Source organism: Astatotilapia calliptera, chromosome 12 (genome assembly GCF_964374335.1).
Source record: "Astatotilapia calliptera chromosome 12, fAstCal68.1, whole genome shotgun sequence".
NCBI lineage: Eukaryota > Metazoa > Chordata > Actinopteri > Cichliformes > Cichlidae > Astatotilapia > Astatotilapia calliptera.
In genome coordinates, this window is record NC_137433.1 from 37,061,206 (window position 1) to 37,082,396 (window position 21,191).

The following is a 21,191-nucleotide window of genomic DNA, read 5'->3' on the forward strand; positions in this document are numbered from 1 at the left end:
CTGTTAAAAGGGAGTTTTTCCTTCCAGCTGTCACCAAGTGCTTGCTCCATTTGTTGGGGCTTTCTCTTTATTATTGTAGGGTCTTCACCTTACTGCTGTTGTAATTTGCTGCTATGTAAATGCTAGGGGTGCAACGATACTCGTATCGATATTGAACCGTTCGATACAGTGCTTTCGGTTCTGTACGCATATGTATGAACAATACAAAATTTTTAATTTATTTTATCAACTTTCCTTCTGACGATGCTGTCTGTGTTGAGCGCTCAGTGGATCTGCGCTTGACAGTGCAGCCTAGGCGGAGTAGTCGAACGCAGATTCACTGAGCGCAGGGCAAGCTAGCAAGACAGAATTGAACCTCCCCCACCCTCATTCAGATCTGGCCTTTGGAACTATTTTGGTTTTCATGTGACGTATGACCCTGAAGGTAAGCGCGTCGTGGACAAAAGTAAAACAGTATGTTGGATGTACCACGCAATGCTCAATTGGTGGGAACTAGTGTGTTAGCGCAGTTAGCTCGTTAACGTGTTGACGCCGTCCAGCCCCACGCACGGGGCGATCCGCGGTAGCTCGTTAACGGAGATTTGCCGTGTTGTGGCGTTAACGTCATTTCAGATTAAGGCTGACAGCACTAGTGGGAACACAACGAATATGACTGCACATTTACTCCGACATCATCCTAGTGCAAAGACAAGTGGAAGCAGACAAAAACAACAAGCATGCATGCTACAAACTTTACCCGAGTCATTTAGACAGCCGTTAGCACAGGATTCTCCTTATGGGGACCTGATATGTTTAATATGCTGCTGAGAATATAGCCCAGAAGAAGCGTATAGTATAGCTTTTATTTTGGAAAAAGCCATTTCTCTGTAATAAACTCTCTTTTCCAAAGATGAGTGATTTCTCCATCAGGTAGATTTAGTATTTTATTACTTTGTTGTTTCAGCAACATTACATTTAAAAACTGTACTTTTGAGTTAAAATATATATTTATAATTTTAATAAATGACAAATTAAAAAGGCATGAACATTTTTGTATCGAAAAAATATCGAACCGTGAATTTTGTGTATCGTTGCAGCCCTAGTAAATACATTTGAATTGAATTGATTTAATAAAAGACCAAACAAGGTATTAATCATTTTATTTGGTTTTCTGCATATAATGAACTCATTAAAACATTATTTTTGTATCACATACATTACAAGTGAAAATAAGAAAAAAAAAGAACATTTTAATGTCATCAATGTTTTCTTATTCATGACAAATGGTCAACAAACATTGTGTTTATATGTTTACATTTACGAGCATCCATGATGTGAAAGATTTAATATGTGCAGAATGTTTTTGTGTGTCAGTTATATTGTGGAGCTGAATTGATTCCTGCTGTTTAAAATTCACAGATAAAAGTCAGAATTTTCCATCGACCTGGTCTCTGACCTCTGCTGTCATTTTGCTTTCCTCAATGAGAGCGTCATTAATGGCGCTGTTTTACATAGTTGGAATAGCAAACCGCCAAAAACACATCAGTGTTTAATATTAACCATGCTAACATTTAGGAACATCACCATTTTGGTTTGACTTTCCTTCATCAGGCAGCAAGCACACACACGTACACAAGTGCAAACTTTTCACATAGCATCTCCCACACACCCTCTTCTCTCCATCATCCCAGCTGTGAAGTGTCATCTTGGATGACTGACAGCTAAACTGAGGCAAGATGAATATGAATGGGACTGTGAATATGAATATGCAGATGAGGAGCGGAGACGGTTTGGCTGCCGTCTTCTTTTTTTAAAAGATCTGTCAGAAAAAGACGGCTGTCACCCTTCAGCCTCGCTTCTTTGAGATAATACTGGCCCACTTACAGACCTGCTGGGAGGAGAGCGGTACTGCAGTGTGCTGAGGTTAGTGGCACACACAGAGTATATAATGATAAGCCTTGAACCAAACAACTGTTGTGTCATAATCACTAATTATTTAAGTTGTTATTAGACAAATAACAAGTAAGCACTAAGTGAGGGTAGCATTAAGTCAGGTAGGCCACAGAATTGAGCTCAGAGACAAGCTTAGCGGGTCAGCTGATCTCAGTGTCGGCCTGCATCAGCTGATGGATTAACCAGTCAGTTTCTGTGCACCCAATTTGTGAAAGTCATATAATATTAAAGGGAAGGCAGGTATGCTCTGAACACAGATGTGCCACAGATGAATTGCTACAGATGGAAATGACCGTTGGCATGGGCAGCGGAGTGGTGTGGTGGGTAGCAGAGCACGGGCTCAAATCCACCATCTGGATTTTTTTGGAGTTTCCATGTTCACCCCGTGTTTGTGTGGATTCTCTCCGGCCTCTTCCCCGTAATCCAAAGAGATGCGTGTAGTGGCGTTAGGTTAACTGCTGATTCTAATGTAGCCCTTGGTGTGAATGGTTGTTTCTCTGCATTAGCCCTGCAGCAGTCTGGTCCAGGGTGCACTCCGCCTCTCATCCTATGACGGCTCCGGCGTCCATGCAACCCTGAATTGGATAAATGAATGGATGGACATGACAGTCTTCTTTTGACTACAGTATAATAGATGTTTGATGTAACTGAACTTGGGATTGTCTTTAATCCCTTGATGAAGCGTATTGGGATGTTTGTTGCAGCTGCTCTTTTCAGGGGTCACCGCACCACTCAGCATGTCTTCCTCCACTACTTCCATGAATATACGCTGAGGGCTTCCTCTTTTCCTCCTGCCTGGCAGCTCCAGATTCAACACCCTTTGTCTCACAGATCCACTGTCCATCCTCTGCACATGTCCACACCATTTCAGCCTTGCCTCCTAACTTTGTCTCCTAACTTCTCATCCTGAGCGCTCCCTCTGATGCACTCATCTCTTATTCATCCTGGTGGACAGGATCCTGTTTGCCATTTATTCCTACTGTCTGCTATTTATATTTTATTCCAGCACACTTGTTGTGGAGCACCTACAATTTAATTGTACATTCAAAATGACAATAAAGGGCTATTCTATTCAATTCTATTCTAAAATCTGGACATCTTTCCCCTCCACCCCTGCCTCCTTTTTCTCACTGTTCCCATCTTCAAACCATAAATCATAACAGGTCTCACTACCATCTTCTAAATCTTCATTATCACTTTTATTGATGTCCATTTGTCACAAATCGTGACGATTGTTGTAGCTAATTGTGTGAAATTGTGTTCTTTTTTTTTGTGATATTTGATAAATCAAGTTGTAAACTCTGGGTTCTTCAGCATAAGGCCCTATATTCATCCCTGCCTCATTTTGATTTCCACGGCTCTCACATTTGTAATAAAGTCATACGAGACATCACCAAAGACTGCGTGGAGTTTATACGACAGCTCGACAAATTCAGAGCGAGACAACACCTCCTACTTTGTTTATACACGGCAGTGATTGACAGTCACATCAGTGTGCAACAACGGTACAAAGAGAAAAGTGAAGGATGTGATTTCCCACCAAAGTTATATATTAATAATGTTCTATTATGAACCTGAGTGTGTTTGCAAATGTTCTCAAACCTGCAGAACAGTTGTGCGTCTTTGTTTTGAAGCTGGTGACCAGAGGTCACTCACAGCAGTTTGCCACCTGAACAACTACACAGACGTGTTCTAGTTAATAATCTCTATGGCTAATACACTGGTACAGAGCTTTTAACTTTGACTGTAATATAGGTGATGTGTTTGTCTTTTTCCCAGTGAGATCAGTCATCTAGAGTCCGGGCTGGTGGTGGAGCTGTGGAACAAAGGTTTGATCTGGGACACGATGATCGGCACGGCGCTGATACCCCTCAGCTCCATTCGACAGTCTGACGAGGTAACACACCCTTTAATCTCTTTGTCCTCACATGCATGTGGACACGAAGGGCTTAAAACAACATCACCTGGTTATGTCACTAGACGCAGAGTTCTGCACATGAACTATGAGCACATATTCATGGTTTCAGTTTAATTTCAATATGCAAAGTTTAAGGTATAAGTCAAATAAAATTACTCATTTTTCAAAGTTAATCAATGCTTAATGGTTTGTTCTAAAATAAACCTTCCCCGTCGAGGAGCATGCTGTAATAGCGCTGTTCTGTCAGTTACTTCCAGCATGTCAGCATTGAGTGAAAGGCGTCCTTTGGAGTGAGCGCCCTGACACCCTGTCTGCACAAATATTGAGAGATAACAGCTCCATTTTAAACACATGCAAAATCTGCATTGGAAGGTTTGGGTCGGGGGATTTAAGTGTCGGGCTTTTCAACCAGGAGACCCTGGTTTGCGTCCCATTGAGACCTTTTTTGTTTTTGTTTACTCTTTTTCACTCTGACTCACTTGTTAGGTTTCGGCATTAAACATAAATGAGCCGTGGCCATGGTTCGTGCATTAGTTTGTGCCCCTTAGTTGACACAAAAGAAAACATTTTCTTGATTTGATAGCCTCACACTTCCACAGAATTATTGTGGACTTTGCTTTTTAATGGCCTGTGTGAACAGCAAGACTGACTATAACAACCAGGACCTGTTTCAACATACAAATGGGAACTTGATTGTTATTTTTACACACTTGCTGCTCTTTTTAGTACTTCTTATACCTGATAAAGCAGACTTGATGCTCTCCTGTCTGTGAATGCCTTGGTTCTTTTGCGGTTATTGTAGAGATCAGGTTTTATTCAAATAAATACTGCAAAGCATGAATCAGTTTAAGCATAATTTGAAATATTTGATCAGTCAACTGCCAACTGGAAGTGTAGCTTCCAGTCAGCTGTGGTCCAAACAGTTTAATCGGTCAGTGAATCTGCCACAGCGGGACACACCTCAAGCATAATTGAACCCAACAAGATGCAACTGATCACACACCACAACAAAGCTACTGATAAAGTTTTAATTATTAATTTTGGGGTTAGGGTTATTATTTGTATCTGATTATATTTGAACTGAACAGATGGTTACACTGGTTTTTACCATTACAGTTAAATTAGATGTGGTGTATCTGCAGCTCAGGCTACTTATGCTAGCAACAGCCCTTAAAGTAAACACACACACACCATCTGCCAAGCAGTGCTTACTTATTAAATCTCCATCTTTCCCTTTTAGCTTAGTCTTAAAAAGCCCTCTCACAGGTGAAGCATTGGCTAAGTCATTTTGTCGGACTGTGGGCAGGCCGGTCTCGCCTGTAGACCTCATTACTTTTTCTGCAGTTTTAAAGCGAGGCAGCAGCTCCTGTGTAGTCATTAATAATGTAGCCTCAATGTTTGGCGTCTAAGTATGAAGCACAGCATACACTCACCTTCTTTTTTCTTTTTTTCAACATCTGAACTGCCAGTGTTGTTCCTCATCTTTTCATCTTTGCTCAGGTTCAGTGGATGATATTCCTAATAAGCCCTCCTGCACCCTCCATTATTCTGCTGATGCTGTTTCCCACAAAGCAGATGTTTGGCATTGTTCTTTGTTTTAGTCTTCCTGGCTCTCTCCTGACTACCTTTCTTTTTGCATCTGCTTTTCTGTCTTCTAGGAGGGACCAGGAGAGTGGACGTCTTTGGACTCTGAGGTGTTAATGAGGGAGGATGAGATCTGCGGCACCACCAACCCAACTCCGCACCAAGTGCTGATGGACACTCGCTTTGAGTTGCCCTTCGGTCTGTATATTTGTGCAAACACATTTTCTCACAAAGGAAAACTTATCTTTTTGTGTCCAAAGATATATGCGTTAGGCTCACCGGTGATTCTGAATCGGCCATATTTGTGGATGTGACATCGTGTCGTTGTCTGTTCTAAGTTAAATCAGTGGTTAAGAAAATCTATGCTGGGTGAGAGCAATAACAATTAAAATTTTGAAGATAATAACTATTTAAAGCATTTTAACTTCAAAATAAAACCTGAACATAACAACTATCCACAGCTTAGCAACATGTGAGATCTTTCAGAGTGGTTAGACTCTAAACATTGCACTAAATATAGCTGTTTGGAGTTTTACTTGTGCCATGTTGTATCCTCTAAGACTTCCTGTAGAATCCCTCATATATCAGAGCTTGTGGAAGAACCATTAGGCTTCATAAAGTTTTTATGAAAGATTTATTCACTGTAACATTTCACTCCTAAATATTCCTCAGTCCTCTATTTTTATTCCTCTTCCATGGAAGAGTTGAGGTGAAGAATTGTGCTTGGTAATATTTGCTTGCCTCTCATTTTTCAAGATAGTATATTTTTGTGCAGTTTAGGATAGTTTGAATTGATGTATTTAAAAGGGAAAAACACAGCAGTGGCTGGAGTGCGTGCTCTGCTGTTGTCCTAATTGCTGTTTTTATTTCTGGAGTGCAGTCACCAAGCAAAGCTGGCAGATCAGCAGTTGATCCTGTTGTGACCATCCAGCTGGTAGATTTCATATATGGGGCACTTTTGATGTTAGCATGCCCACAGTAGTTCTGCATCTGCAGACCGCATTGTTACCCACCTCCTCCTCCCAGTGCTGCATGTAACCCAATTAACATCATATCTGTTGTCACTGAGCTCTGCTCTATGCTGGGGTTTTGCTGCCTCCACACTTCCACGTGTGCACACTGGACAGCAGGAATGTGTGCTCTAAACAGAGCCGTAAATACGAATGTAAATTACTGCAAATGGAAATAATTTTTTCCCCACTATCAGTGTTCTGACTGAAATAGCAACGTAACTGTGGGAACAGTTTGTTTCCTCTGCAAGCTATTAATCTCAAGAAGCTGTCTGAAGTGTGTCTTCTTGAGCTGCCATTTTCCGTCCACCTTCACTGTTTGTCAACAGTGGAACTGTGGTTCATGTCTGCTCAACTTAAAAAAAGATGGAGAGTTTCTATTTTTGATAAATCCTCAAAAACAGGAGAAGGTATGTGACCTGCAGTTAACAACGTAGGTTCTAATCAGTGATTAGTTCTATTTTTCATCAGTTAGCACAACATATCATCTAGAAAACACATTGACAAATGCCTCAAAGTTTTTAAATCGTAACGCACAGCTGCTCGGTGAGACAGCTTGAGCTGAGGGGAGGCCGCGGGGTGAGATGCAGGGATGTGAGGTGAAGCAGACATGTGAAACCTGCTGCAGCACTGACTGAAACTTGACTGCTGCAGTTTGCATTGATACTTGAACATTGACCAGACATATGTGAATTACAGTGCTGGGATTTTGTGACCTTTTCACTGCTTGATTGAATTGTTATGAAGCTACTTCCAGCTACTCTGTTGTCGCCACACCAGGTAGCTCTGCAGATTTTTCGCCTTGCCAAGTGAATGTGGATAATGGAAGATGAAATTCAAATCCTGTCTGACAATGTTTCTTCGTTTTCAGAGTAATCTAGTAATCCACTTTCTTTTACATCCAACAAACATAAAATTGCCACCAGGTCCTGATCATGGCTAATTCAACATTCTTGTAACGCACACTCAGCTTGTGGGTGAAAACTGGTCTGCAAAGTTTGAAAGTGCAGAGAAGAAAGGTGTAATTGTTGGAATTTTAACTGTATTCTGCAGAAAAGTCATTGTGCAAAGTCTGAATCACCGTTTAACAGCTTTCTTCTTAAGAAAAGGCATCACCCCTGAGCCGCTATACCACTGAACAATGGTTAAGCCAAAGAGCCACACTGACGCATTTCTTTGAATTCTAGCTGTGGTCTAACAGGTTTTCTGTAATGATTTTACTGTTTTGGCACAGATTGACAGACTTTGTGAAATGAATCTCATGCATCATATATTTTAAAGCTATCGCCTGTAGTTTGTTCATAGATTGAAGTCCGATTGATGATTCAATTTCAGATGAATAGAATTTAGTTTAAAGATATGTTTTTGCAGCCAATGAGTGTGATATCATCTACAAGGCAATTACCCAGTTACTAACATTTAAAATTATTTTGATAAAAATTAACATTTAGAAACCCAGGCATGAAATATGAGTATATATGAGTATGAGGATCTAGATAATTTTCTCGATAGTATGGCCATAAATCTGCTTGTACAAGATTTTGCTGAAACATAAGCTGAAATATTATTTGGTTATTTTTTCTTGGGGAACCACAGCAGAGACGACTGCTCTTTCACATTTCCTCTTATGCTTAAGTTTTTTTCTTCTGCTACTCCCTTTTCTTTGGGAAGAACCTTTAGGCCCCTGAAAGGAAACCTCATCAACCTGCAGACAGAATAGGATGGGATGGGGCAGGGAGCATGGAGGAGTGGCAAATGATGGAAGGGTGGAGCTAAAGAAATGGTCCTTCATTTCTTTCTGCACTTTGCCTCATATTCTGTCATCTCCCGTTATGTATTTAATCCTAAATTCCCCTTTTCCATGCACCTGTATTTCTTCCACACGTTCTTTTTCACCACCTTGTAATCGCCTGTCACTATTTTAACTCACTCCATATTTCTTCTGTCCCATACGTTTATCCAGACATTCCCGAAGACGAGGCTCAGTACTGGACCAGCAAACTGGAGCGGATACATAATGAGGTAACTTCACTGCATATTCTGTTTTCCTGTTACTGTGTTATATATTAATCAGCTGTTAGAGATATTGAGTAATTGATGCTTGAGTTTTTATCTACAAACTCTGTGTGCTTTAATATCATATTGTTTCACACTGTGTGAGCTTCTCAGTGACGTGGCACTTTGTTTTGCTGCTCTGCTTCCACCTACTGACATAACATGGGAAACAGTAGCAGGGGGTTTATAGGAACTGCAGTGACAAGCCCATATTCCAATAAAGGCATTTCTTTGATATCTTAATGCTTCTAATTCTCCTCTATGTTTTGTTTAATCTTTGCAGTATCCATCACAAGATGAGGGCCAGAGAAGAAGAATGCCATCTGTGCCTTCCCAGTGCTGTAAGTATTAAACTTTCACTTTGATTTGGACAAAGTCATCTCACTCTGTGTAAGATGAGCGGAGATATAATTTTCAGCTTCTGTGAGAAATTCTGCTGGATTTTGGGTGTGAAGCCGTTTCACCGCCTGATAATAATAAGTAGTCAAAGTATAAAATAATAAAGTATAAATTTGTAGTTACTTGTACACGGATATGAACTTACTGACTGTAAATACTTTTTTCTGTTTTGCTGTTTTTGTGTGATTTAACTCAGTCATCACATTACTTCATTTTCGTCTTCACCGCGTTTCTTCACGTAGTTCTCATCCATCTCTCTTTGGATGTGTTCAGTACCATGTTACACTCTCATTCGGCCATCATCAGTAACACTTACTGGCTTCGTTCTGCAGTAACAAAGTTTAATTTTTGCCTCCATGCCACCAGGCAGTTGGAGTTATTTTGGATGGAGTGACCAACAGAGTACGTATGGCGGTGTTTCCTCCCCTCTGTCACTTGTATTTTCTGTCTATGACTGCATGGTATGGATGGTGCCTACTGAAAACAAGTACCACTGCATGTTAGCTCTTTATTCTTTACGATTGCTGTAAATGAAATTTAAAAATCTTGAATTCTTTTGGTCAAAATATAAAATGCGAATCCCTCATTTGTTGGCATGTTGTTTTGTTATGTGGCACTTTGATATGTTTTCTAGCAAACATATCCCATCATTTCCCATCATTTTGGGCTTTAACTTCCTTCACTTTGTAATACATGCCTGTTACCCCAAGAGGGAGCCATTTACTCAGATATTTTCATTGTTTGGCTGTGCTCTAAGTGCAGGCAGCATTCTGCAGAGGGTGGACATGATCTTATTCTTTACTGTGTTTTTGTTGTCTTCCACCCAGCTTTTGATGACCATGACAGTGCAGTGGACGACTGGGACAGTGAAACTGGAAACAAACCTCCACCCTTCCACAACACTTCCCAAACAAATTCCTCAGTGCATCAGTATCCCATGATGCGCAGGGTTCAACATCAAACACTGTCAAAGGAGTCTGACTCTGTGCATAGCTATGAGCTAGAAATGAGGGGGCCCAGGTAAATATATGCTCACTTAAAAATACTCATAAGCAAGCACATCACTGCAGCACTGCTAGAGGTTAATATTTTCATGGTCACTCTTTGCCTCCAAATACAGTTTAAAGCTAGTAAATAATTCTAAATGAATTATTCACACTAATCCACTACTCTTCCTTGTGCCTTTGGTTTTAGTGATTTAGTTAATATTAATAATAGTTAAGAATCCTTTATTAATGTTTTTAAAACAGGGCTTAGATCTTAACTGGGCTGGACCAGTGAAACGTCCCTTTTCTGTCGGTAAAGTTGTTTAAGTGCGCATGTAATCCCTGACATGTGGGATTTTAACAGTACATCTCAATTATTTTTCATTTATTTATTTATTTTTGCATGATAAATGATGTGCTGCTTTAGTTAATGAAAGTCATCCATCAGCACAACTTTTTGGTCTTAAATTATAAGAAATTAATGTGTAAAATTACAGAATAACTTCTTAATAGCTCATTGTGCAGATTATCCTGTAATTATAAAGAACAAGCTTTTAGAAATTTAGACAGAAATTGTCCTGTTTTATTTATTCGTTTTACTGTGGACGCACAATAAAAACATTTCACTAGTAGACGAAGTGAAAAATAGGAACTTTTCTGTAATTTGATTCTTTATTATTTCATTTCTTTTGTAATGAAAAGTCTAAAGTCTATGCCCTTCTCTACATTTTCCAAAGACATCAAGTGGGCCAGATTTGAATTTTTGCTGAGCTGATTCTGGGCCCCAGGCCTTATGTTTTACCCTCCTGTTTTAAATGGCAACAGTTTGATAGCAGAAGTGGCACTTTTTGAGTGAACTATGCTCTCACTGCATATATAAAAATACTGTCTTCTGTCAAAACTTTTTTACTGAAGTATGTTAAGTCTAATTGATTGAACATTTTTATGTTTGAGTAACTCACCGCCTAAGATCAAAATCAAAAGCCAAATCTGATATAAATGAATGGTAGCCCTTTCAATTAAATCTCTCTCTGACCACTCCGACTTCAGATGCATCTCCACCGCTCTCTCAAAAGGCGTCCCACTGACTTGAATATCAATTTGGGAAAGAGGACAAAAATCTAGGAAAGAAATTATAGCAAGTACAGCAGTGATGATTGAAGATGGTGTTGCTGCGGCATTCATGAAAGCACCACAGTTAATTTTGTTTTCATCAAATGTCTCCCCATGGATGCCTCAGCATGTCACAGTAGAAAGCCAAGCTGACAGTGGCACAATGAAGGACAAATTGAGGGTGCATAACCCTGTGAATTACACACACACACAAATCCTAGCATGTCTTTTGTTGTGTATCTGACCTCCTGACCTGACTGTGCTATTTTGCGTCCACATTGTAGACAGCTCTCCTCACCTGTAATGACCCTTGACACAGATGTTTGTTTGAATTCTATGATGGAAATGCAAATGTGCATGAGCAAATAGTGATCGCAGGACTTCCACAGAGTGACCTATAAATGGCAGCTACACTGGAACTAGTCCAGAGGCGCACAATAAGGTGACCTTGAAAGGCAGATCACTGAAGGTTGAAATCAGGAAAGGTTTTTATGAGTGTTGTAGCTCATAAGATGCACACTGTTTTATTTTTTACTCTATTTAAAGAGTGTGTTGCCATGGGAAACCAATATTTTTTTATATAATGTATTGCCAAAATCGGAGAAAAGCCATTATACCCAACTTGTTTTGCGAAAATAGAAAACTTCTCAATCACAACTGACATATGTCAAAGCATAACTTTCTGACAAAAAAATTGGACCATGAAAATTTGCACACTATCACATACTTTTTCCTCTGTCTGTATTTCTTGTCTTTTGTTTTCTTTTTTACTACACAGGTATTCTACAGTGCTTTTCTTTTCTGCATGATCTGTTGCTTTTGGTTCATGTCTAATGCTTAATATCTTTTTCTTTCTTTTTTCTTTGCATCGTCCTCTGCTGCTTCCCACTTGGTACTTTTAACTTTATTTTTAGGAAATCAAACAGTAAGGGTGGAGTAAAAATAATCCCTGTTGATTCAGGTATGGGTGTGGAGGACTGGGAGAGTAAATACAAAGTGCCTGACTCTGGTGTCTTGGACGATTACTTGGATGCTGAGCAGAAAATGTGGGAGGATGAGGACAAAAGCATCATCTATAAAATTAGTGACAGTCCATCCGAGTCCAGAGTCAGCAGATTCTATCAGACAGTGGAATGTGATGCACATTTCCCAGAGGACTTGCTGGAGCTGGATGGCAGGACACACAGACGGAGGCGTGCCTTCGGCAGTGGAGAAGTGCGGTTAGTCTACAAGGAAGCCGGCAGCTTTGAGGATGAATCGTCACCTCCTGAAATTGATATAATACCCTCTGCTAAACAGCTACGACAGCTGTCAGATAGAGAGAGTCTACTTTTCAAAACTAGACTGTGGGCCAAAACTGCTTTAGAAGACACACTTGAGAACTATGCAGCTTTTCGTGAGGAGGAAGCTGCTCGGGAAGAGGCTGAAAGGATCAGGGAGAGAGGGGAATATAACTCAGTTGGTTCAGATGAGATGCAGTATTCCTTTGGCTCTGAGGAGGAATTAGATGACCTGACATTCACTGAGGGAGATACTTGCTATGAATATGAAAGTTATTACTACCCTGGCAAGTATATGCCGCCTTACGGAGAAGACTTTTCAAGTAAAAGGAGGTCAAGTCATGGACAAGATCCTATGTTGTCGCCGGTGAAGGAACCAGGTGAAGAATATATAGATCCAATGGATGAACTAAAGAGTTTAGTTCACTCAGTGTCGGAATACTTAGCTGTAAAAGAAGAGGAGATCAGCAACTACGAATCAATGCCTAAACCAGTTAGACGAAAACTCCCAGCACTGCCAACTGATGCTAAAGTTGTGCAACCTAAAGAGAGTAGTAATGACGATGTCAAAGTTGATACTAAGGAGGATAGTGCTGTTGAACAGGGCATAGCTGGAGTAAAGAATGCAATGAGTTCATTGTTTAGTACAATAACAGGATCAAAGCCTGCCACTGAGGGAGATGCTACTGGTACAACTCCATCTCCCCAACCAACCCAAGCAGACTCTGGTATTTCAAAACTTCTCTCTTTGATCCCCAAAGCGAATACTGAAGTCACAGAAACCTCTGGTGCTACTGCCACAGAACCACCTACCTCTCAATCATCACCCCAACCTGAGTCGGGCATTTCAAAGCTGCTTTCATTTATTCCCAAAAGTGGTGGTACTTCCCCACCCGTAGCTATAGTTCCACCTGCCTCTCAGGAACCCACATCAGAAAAAAAGTTTTCCCTTCAGTCTCTTTTGCCATTTCAATCTTCCGAATCCAACCAGCAAGCTGACGCCAGTCAGACGGCGACACTTAGTACAGATTCACAAGGAAGCGGTTCTAAACAAGCTACATCTGGTTTTGAATCCATGTTAGGAAGACTTAGTCCTTTGAGACTTTTTTCTAGTGCACCACCATCTAGAGACCCATCACCTCAGCCATCAGAGCAAAGAAGTGCATCTGCTCCAATCAATGACTCCCAGCAAGGCCCTGTAAACAAAACGGTGAGTACTATTAGAGAGGGATCACAAACAGACCGGCAATTATCAGGTGAAATGAGAACAGGCTCTGGCAGTGGATCAGTTGATCTTTTGTCAGATACAGGAAGTGGATCAATCGAGCTTTTCCAAGAAACTGGTAGTGGATCAGTAGAGCTTCTTCCAGAGACAGAGTCCTCTGGTGAACTACCTGATGTTCAGCAAAGAAAATCTTCACCAGTACCTGAACCAAAACCTGAAAGCAGTTCAGAGGAAGCAGGATTTTTCAGTCCTTTTAAAAAGTCTCTTTCTTCACTAATGTCAACAACTCCTCCAGAAAGTTCCCAGCAGAGTGACACCAAGCCTGCAGATGAGTCATTTTTAGGTACCAAACTCAAACTTCCATTTTTCTCAGAAAATATTTCCACAACAACAGCCCCACCAAAGGCAGAAGGGGGCATGCTATCAGGGATTCTTAAGTTTGCATCTGGTGAAGATGCCAGTGCCACGCCAAAGAGTCCAACCCCAACCCCTACAAGAACACCCTCTCCAAGTCGTGCAGCACTTCTTGAAAGTTTACCCAAAGGAAACACAGAAACTGGGTGGTTTTCAAACCTTTTTAAAGTAACCCCAAATGAACCAGCTAAGGAAACCATGAAGCAACAAATGACTCCCACCGTGATATTAACCAAACCTACTGACCAAACTGAACAAATAGTGTCTGATATCACAGAGGGCACCGTTTGCAAAACAGAACCTTTGTGCCAAGAGCAAATGTCATCTGAAAAAGATTCCCAGTCCAAGCCAGATGTTCAGTCTGAATCAACTGCGACATCTAAAAACCAAAGTCCTCCCAAATCTGTGGAACAAGATGAATCGCAACCAGAAGCCTCACAGACTCAAGGATTTCTTTCTGGATTGTTGAAACTTGGATCAACTGATTCTGATTCTTCTGTAATGAAAATTGAAGGAGGAAACACTCAGTCTCAACAGGGTGGGCTGTTCTCAGGTCTATTTTCACCACCTTCCCAGTCTTCTCCCCAAACACAGCAAACGTCTGCCACACAACAGTCAGGAGGACTGTTGTCTGGATTTTTAAAATTTGCCTCTGATGTCTCTGCTTCTACGAATCAGTCCTCATCCACTTTACCAGGAGGACAATCTAGTCAAATTTCAACTCCAAAGCAAGAACAGCCTACTTCTGCTCAGCCATCATCTGTAGGACTGTTATCTGGGATCTTAAAAAAAGCCACAGACACAGTGTCTGGGTCTCAACCAAATCTTGCTAGCCATGAGTTACAACCAGAAGTGGCTGACCATAAAGCAAAAATGGAAGGATCTGATCAAAACTTGAGCCAAGGGATGACTCCTACTCAGTCAGCAGGGATTTTGTCAGGAGGGACTCCATCTGACCCACAGCTAAAACAGCCTGCAGTCTCAGACCAGAAACCAAGCAAACAGCAGCAACAGACAGACCAAACACCCCCCAAACCACCTCCAACAGAAACAGGAACAACACCACAACCTAGTGGATTGTTTGGAGGTTTGCTAAAATTCCCAGAAACTGGTTCCCAGCAAGAACATCCTCCTCAGCAAGGTGGCTTCCTCTCTGGTCTTTTTGGAATGGGAGCTCAAGACTCTGCTCCAGCTAACCAAACCCAGCACTCACAAAACCAGTCGCGGACTGTCAAACCTGGGAACCAGCCCATTCAGCAACCCACCAATAGGCAAAACCTACAACGGCAAAACCAACTCCCACCACAGCAACCCCCCAGTAGTCCTGCAGGGATGCTCAGTGGATTATTTAGCAAAATTACAGATGCAGCTACTCCACAGTCTACAGTGGGGAGTCAACCTGAACAGCAACAAGCACAAAGACCAGGGCCTAACATTACTCAACAAGCATCTAGTCAACAGGGAGGCTTTTTCTCTGGGTTATTTTCAACAGGTCCTACTCCTCCACCTCAGCAACAGCCACCTGTCAGTAGAAACCAACAGCAACCACAACAAGGTAACAGACAACCTCTCCGGAGACAAAACCAAATACCTCAGCAAAGTGCTGCCTCTGCACCAGAGCTACAACAGGGGGGACTATTGTCAGGGCTTTTTAATAAATTGGCTGCTAGTGATAATGCACCACAACAGCCCACCCCACAGACTGCATCTCAACAAGGCAATAAATCAAATTTAGCTGGACCCAGCCAACCTGTAGGTCAACAGTCATCTCAAACAGGTCAGCAAGGAGGATTTTTGTCTGGTCTGTTCAGTCAAACATCACCTCAGCAACAACAGCAGCAGCAATCTGGTAAAACAGGCTCTCAACAAACTGGAACTCAGCAGCCGAGTCAAAGTGGAGGCTTGCTCTCAGGTTTTCTTAAGCTTGCATCCGGTGACAGCGCACCACAGGAACAACCGTCACCTCAACCTGTACAGGGAGGTCAGCCATCTGATAAGCCTGGACAAACTCCAGCTCAGTCTGAATCAGGGGGATTATTCTCTGGCATTTTAAACAAAATTTCAGGTACTGTGGAACAGTCGCCACCCCCACCTGCTGATCAGAAAATACAGGAACCAAAGCAGCCACATACAGGACAGGGCCGACCTCAGATTCAGAGAACTAAACCTGTAGAAATGCATTCCTCCCAAGATGTGGGAGATAAAGATAAGGACTTAAAAAGTACATCTCAAAAAGGTTTTCTCAAAAGCCTTTTTAGTGCCACTGAGGAATCACCATCAAAAACACAGCAGCCATCTACTCCTCAACTTGGAAAGGAAGAACAAAAAACCAGCGCAAGTAGCAGGTCTCCTAGTCTGTTATCAAGTATTTTAAAAACAGGCACCAATGACAGTACTTCTGCTCCTGGAAAGGAAAATGAAAAAGGCTGCTTCGATCATTTACTACCAAAGAGTAAGGTGGATATCCATTCAAGTACAGCAACTCTAACGAGTGGCAGTCCAGTCACTTCCACTGTTGAGACTTGTAAAGAAGCCACACATTCTCAGGGCTTGCAAGATCCTACAATTTCTCCAACGCGACGTTATCTTGAGGAAATACAACGTCTCTTGTATGGAACAGCAGATGAGTATGGTTACAAGGATCTTTTATACAACTTTACAGAGCATGGTGTTATTCCACCAGACCTCTATGAGCATCAGTGTCTTATTGAAGCTCTTTTGTGGCAACAACTCAATGATTATATCCTTGCTGAATCCCTTGCAACTCAAGTCCAGGAAGGCTACCAAACATACCAAGGGCATATGGCTCCTACAGTTAGACCACCTCAATGGGAGAATCAAACATGTTTGAAACCTAAAGAAATGGACATTAGTGGCTTTAATGTACCCTCGCATCCTTGGAGGGATTCTGCTGCCCAGCTTTTTGGAAGCAGAAATCGTTTCCTTGAGCCAGGTGAAGATGTTATTCTGTTTGACATGAGCTGCAGAGATAACAAATCCTGGAGTAGCTGTGACCAATTGAATAATCTTGCTGGAAATGTTAAACCTTGGATCGTTAGAGGCAGTGCGCTGAATCTGTCTACGGAAAAAACAAAGACCCAGTTAAGTAGATGCCAGTCGCTCACTGAATGCAGAGGACAGGAATTTAGCAAAATGGTGGAAGAAACTACTGTTAGTCATTTAAAAGATAAAGACTTTGATTTGAAATCAGCAACTGAGTTTTTAAAACAACTTGCCACAAAAAAGGGTCCAATGGATTTAAGACGTGGTGCCCTGGATTTAAGCAGATCTGCAGGCATTACAGGAGATGCAGAAGAACAAATGCTATTTAAGGACTCTGAGTGGTATCAACAATGGCTTTTACTATTGGAACAAGGGCTGTGGTGGCCAGCTGAGGCTGGGGACTGTGGATATTATGTCTATACAAATGAGGATTACATTTATTCTCTTTTAACTGACAGAGCTGGTAAACATCTCTATGCCTGTGCTACACCGGAGGATGTACAAGCTCTTGGAAATATCACTGAAAATATTGCTAAAATTCTGAAACAAAAAGAAAGGGATAAAGTTACCCTTTGTGGTTTTAAAATCCCCTTTTACACTGAAAATGAAGGCTTCTGGATTCAAGGTGACCAGCAGAATGGGTTAGTTCTTTCTGATGCTCCTGTGAACCTAACCTCTGCACTCAAAAAGGGTGAGAAAATAATGAACATGAATTTGGAAAGCTTTTCTCAAATGTTTCAGGAATCGCTATCTTCCCAAGCAGAACAACCTGTAGACTTTTCTGTGTACAAGCTAAAAAAGATCAATGTAGAATCGTTACAAAATACTCATGACCATCAAGAGGAACCAATAGAGGCCGCTGATATGACTTTAAAGTCACTGAAAGGTGGACATGGAGGGCCATATTGGAAGAATCAGGCAATAGCAGATGTAAATACAACCTCATCAGCACATTCTCCAAGGTATCGTTCAACACAAATCTTTCCAAATAGACACTCCCAAATTCCTGAAATCAGGATTGCACCTGCAGAGGATGTACTTGCAGAACCACCAAGACAAAAGTCAAGCTCTATAGTTTCAGCTGCTGGAGAAGCTGTTAAAAGGCCTTCCAAGACTGATACAAGTAAAACTGGAATACAGTCATCAACACCTGCTACATCACCACCAGTGTCTAACAAGGTTTCAGAGACATCAAGGATTCTTTCAGGGAGCCCATCAGCTCAAAAAATACCAGGACCTGTGCATTCAGGAAGGAAACTCCCGACACCACCAGCTGTTAGTACAGGTGTCAGCTCTGCAGCATCTCCATCACAGGCAGTTTCTATTAAGATTTCATCCACGACATCTACCTCAGCTGTACCTTCAGTTTCACCACAGCGACATAGGCTTGCAAGACAGCCCTCTCAAGCAGAGAGACCCAGAGTATTATCACAACCAAATCAAATCACAGTCACTGGGATGTCTAGCATTAGCAACGTGAACAGTTCTTTAGCAACTGATGAAAGTGCTTCCCTGTCTCAAAATCAACCACAAAAATCCTCTCAGCAACTTACACCCCAGTTACATATTTTAAATGACAGCTCGGATACATACAGTGAAGCTTACCTTTACAATAGAAATCGGACATCACTTTTAACCACTGCCAGCTCTCAAATATGCAATAAAGTCATAGACTGTTCTGCCACAATGAAACAAATCAAAAATGTCAAACAAAAAGGTGCAACCGATGACAGAGTAAAGTCTGCACAGAGAATTGAAGTTGTTGACTTCACAAAGTACAAGTTAAAAAGATTCAAAGAGAAACAGTCCATTGATACTCAGGCGAACACTGACTTGACTGGCCAGACTACCATTGCTGTAGATCTTACCAAACAAACTGAGGAAGATGAAGTTGAATGGCCTGATTCAGAATATGGCACTATGAACACATTACAGCAAAGTCCAACATGTTCTCAGACTGATCACAGGCATGCTGATCCTCACAAGAAATCAGAGAGAAGATTGTCCAGGCCAGAAGTTACAACCAGCCATGTAACTTCTGTAGTTCATATCCAAAAGCTCCCAGGCTCTCAGAGTACCCATATAATGACTGAGACAAACTGCACTAAAGTTGAAGCAGACAATTCACCCAAGCCGTCTTCTACCTCCAAATTGTCAGAGAGTTCTCACAGTAGTGTTAGCTCTTCAGTTACTGATGTTTCTAGTAAAGCCTCTGGCCTCAATAGTGGTCTTAAACAAACTGCAAAAATGAAATCAGCACAACCTGTATGTACCTCACCACTATTAAGCCCAATTTTCAGAAAACAAGTAGCTACTCAGGAACCACAACCAAATTGCTCTGTTGGTGTGGGCCTGCAAATGCAGCTGAGCCCACAGATATCCACAACTCCTCCTTATCAGTCTAATGGAACAGCTGAGCAATATCAGAAGAACACTTCACCAGCAAACTCAATTAAACCTACATTAGATATGTCTAAAAAGAAAACAACCCAGCAGACTCAGCAAACTGTTGTGCCAACTGTTCCTATCTGTGAGGCACTGCCACTGACAAAGAGAAAAACATTACCTTCTGAAAAGACAGACAAAAGTCTCAGTTGTCACGAATCCATTGACTTGTCAAATAAGGCAGAATTTCAAGAGCCAACGGAACAAACAATAGAGTATACTAATTCCGTTCCTGTTGAGAAAAAGCTTCCTCTTACTGTTGGAACGATTCAAATAAGATCTTCTAACACAAAAGAGGAGACTTTATGTGGTGATAGGAGGATATCATTACCAAGGCAGCGACCTCTTCTTGGACAGTTTACAGAATCTCTTGAAACTGGCAAAACACTCTGTCAAGCCACAGCACCAGCCAATGCAGTTAAGGCCACACTAGACATGACTTCTAAATCTTCTGCCAAATTTAAGGAGGCACATCTAGAAGTGGGAACGAATGATACTCTTTCTGAAGCTCTACCACTAACAAGAAGCAAGCCAAGTGCACATGAATTTTTACGAAATAATTCTGTTGGCATACCATTAGTTGTTGATAGCCCATCTGAAGTACCTCTTGGTAACTTAAGAAGTTCAAATGCAAATGCCCAGCAAACAGATATGAATAAGCTTCAAAATCACTCAGGTTCTATTCTGTGTCAACAACCATGGCACAGAAAATCTGAGGCCTTTCTCCATTCAAATCAGATAACTTCACAGCTATCAGTCATTACCCAAATGAAATCACCTGCTACATCTCCAGCAAACTCTATTAAAAGCACAATCGATATGTCAACAAAGACAGGTAAATCAGATGCGATGGTAAACTATTCAGATCCAGTATCACTGGTAAGGATAAGACCGTCAGGCTTTTCATATTCACAAGGGGATTCTGTTGGTGTACCACTAATTGTGGAAACCCACCTATCTCAGATACAAACTAAAAGGCAGCCAACAGTGGCTGGCTCACAGGTGCCAATACAACAAGGATATGTTCAAAGTGGATGTCAAGAAATATCTGCACCTGCTAATTCTATCAAAAGCTACCTAGACATGTCTCCAAAACCACAGGAGAAATGGTCTGAAACAGTGCCTGATACCTTGTCAACTGGAGTTGTGCCACTGATCAACAACAAGGCAAATATGATAAGAGATGGTTCTGTTGGTGTACCACTTATAGTGACACAATCTGCAAATCAACAAGGAAGACAAGTTTTGAGTAGAATCAGCAAAACTGAGAGATTGCACACAAATATATTTCCCTACCAATGTAATGATGTATTTTCTGGGCCAAATGCCATCTCTAAGGACATGTGGCAACAAAATAAACCAGTGAACTTCTCAGCAAAAGACAGCCTAAAGCCTAGTGCTTTAAGTAATCAAATTGAGCCAAAAGCTGAAGAGCCCATGAACTTTTCAAATGTTAAAGCAAAAAAAGAAATGTTTGAAAGAAGGAAAACCGAAAGGCCGTTAGAAAGGGAAACACCAGATGGTATTGTGAACCTAACTGTAGATCTTCAAAACAAAATCACAGTTGTTAGAGATCAAAATACAAAGGATTTTTCTTCTTCTTATATTTCGTCACAATCTCAAAATGGTATCTACTGCCACCAACCATACACACCTGCAGCCAGTACTGAAGTTATCAGAGAAGATACTCAGAAGCCTTTGCAATACAGGGAATATTTACCTGATAAAAACTCTACCATCCAACCTGGAATAAATTCTAGATGGCAGTTGGGAACAGGAATAAACTCTGAGTCATTGACTACTTCAGTGTTATCTCCTGTACCTGTT

At 41.2% G+C, this 21,191-nt stretch overlaps 1 protein-coding gene across 1 annotated transcript in view; it reads left to right on the forward strand.

Annotated features, from left to right (window-relative positions):
- The window catches only part of LOC113033876 (protein unc-13 homolog B-like), a 110,085-nt gene that overhangs the window by 39,110 nt on the left and 49,784 nt on the right, over positions 1 to 21,191 (forward strand). The window contains exons 7-12 of the mRNA XM_080308665.1: positions 3,712 to 3,829; positions 5,509 to 5,632; positions 8,408 to 8,466; positions 8,783 to 8,840; positions 9,265 to 9,300; positions 9,726 to 9,918. Of these exons, the coding sequence (XP_080164791.1) occupies positions 3,712 to 3,829; positions 5,509 to 5,632; positions 8,408 to 8,466; positions 8,783 to 8,840; positions 9,265 to 9,300; positions 9,726 to 9,918 (588 nt within the window). The remainder of the gene's footprint in view (positions 1 to 3,711; positions 3,830 to 5,508; positions 5,633 to 8,407; positions 8,467 to 8,782; positions 8,841 to 9,264; positions 9,301 to 9,725; positions 9,919 to 21,191) is intronic.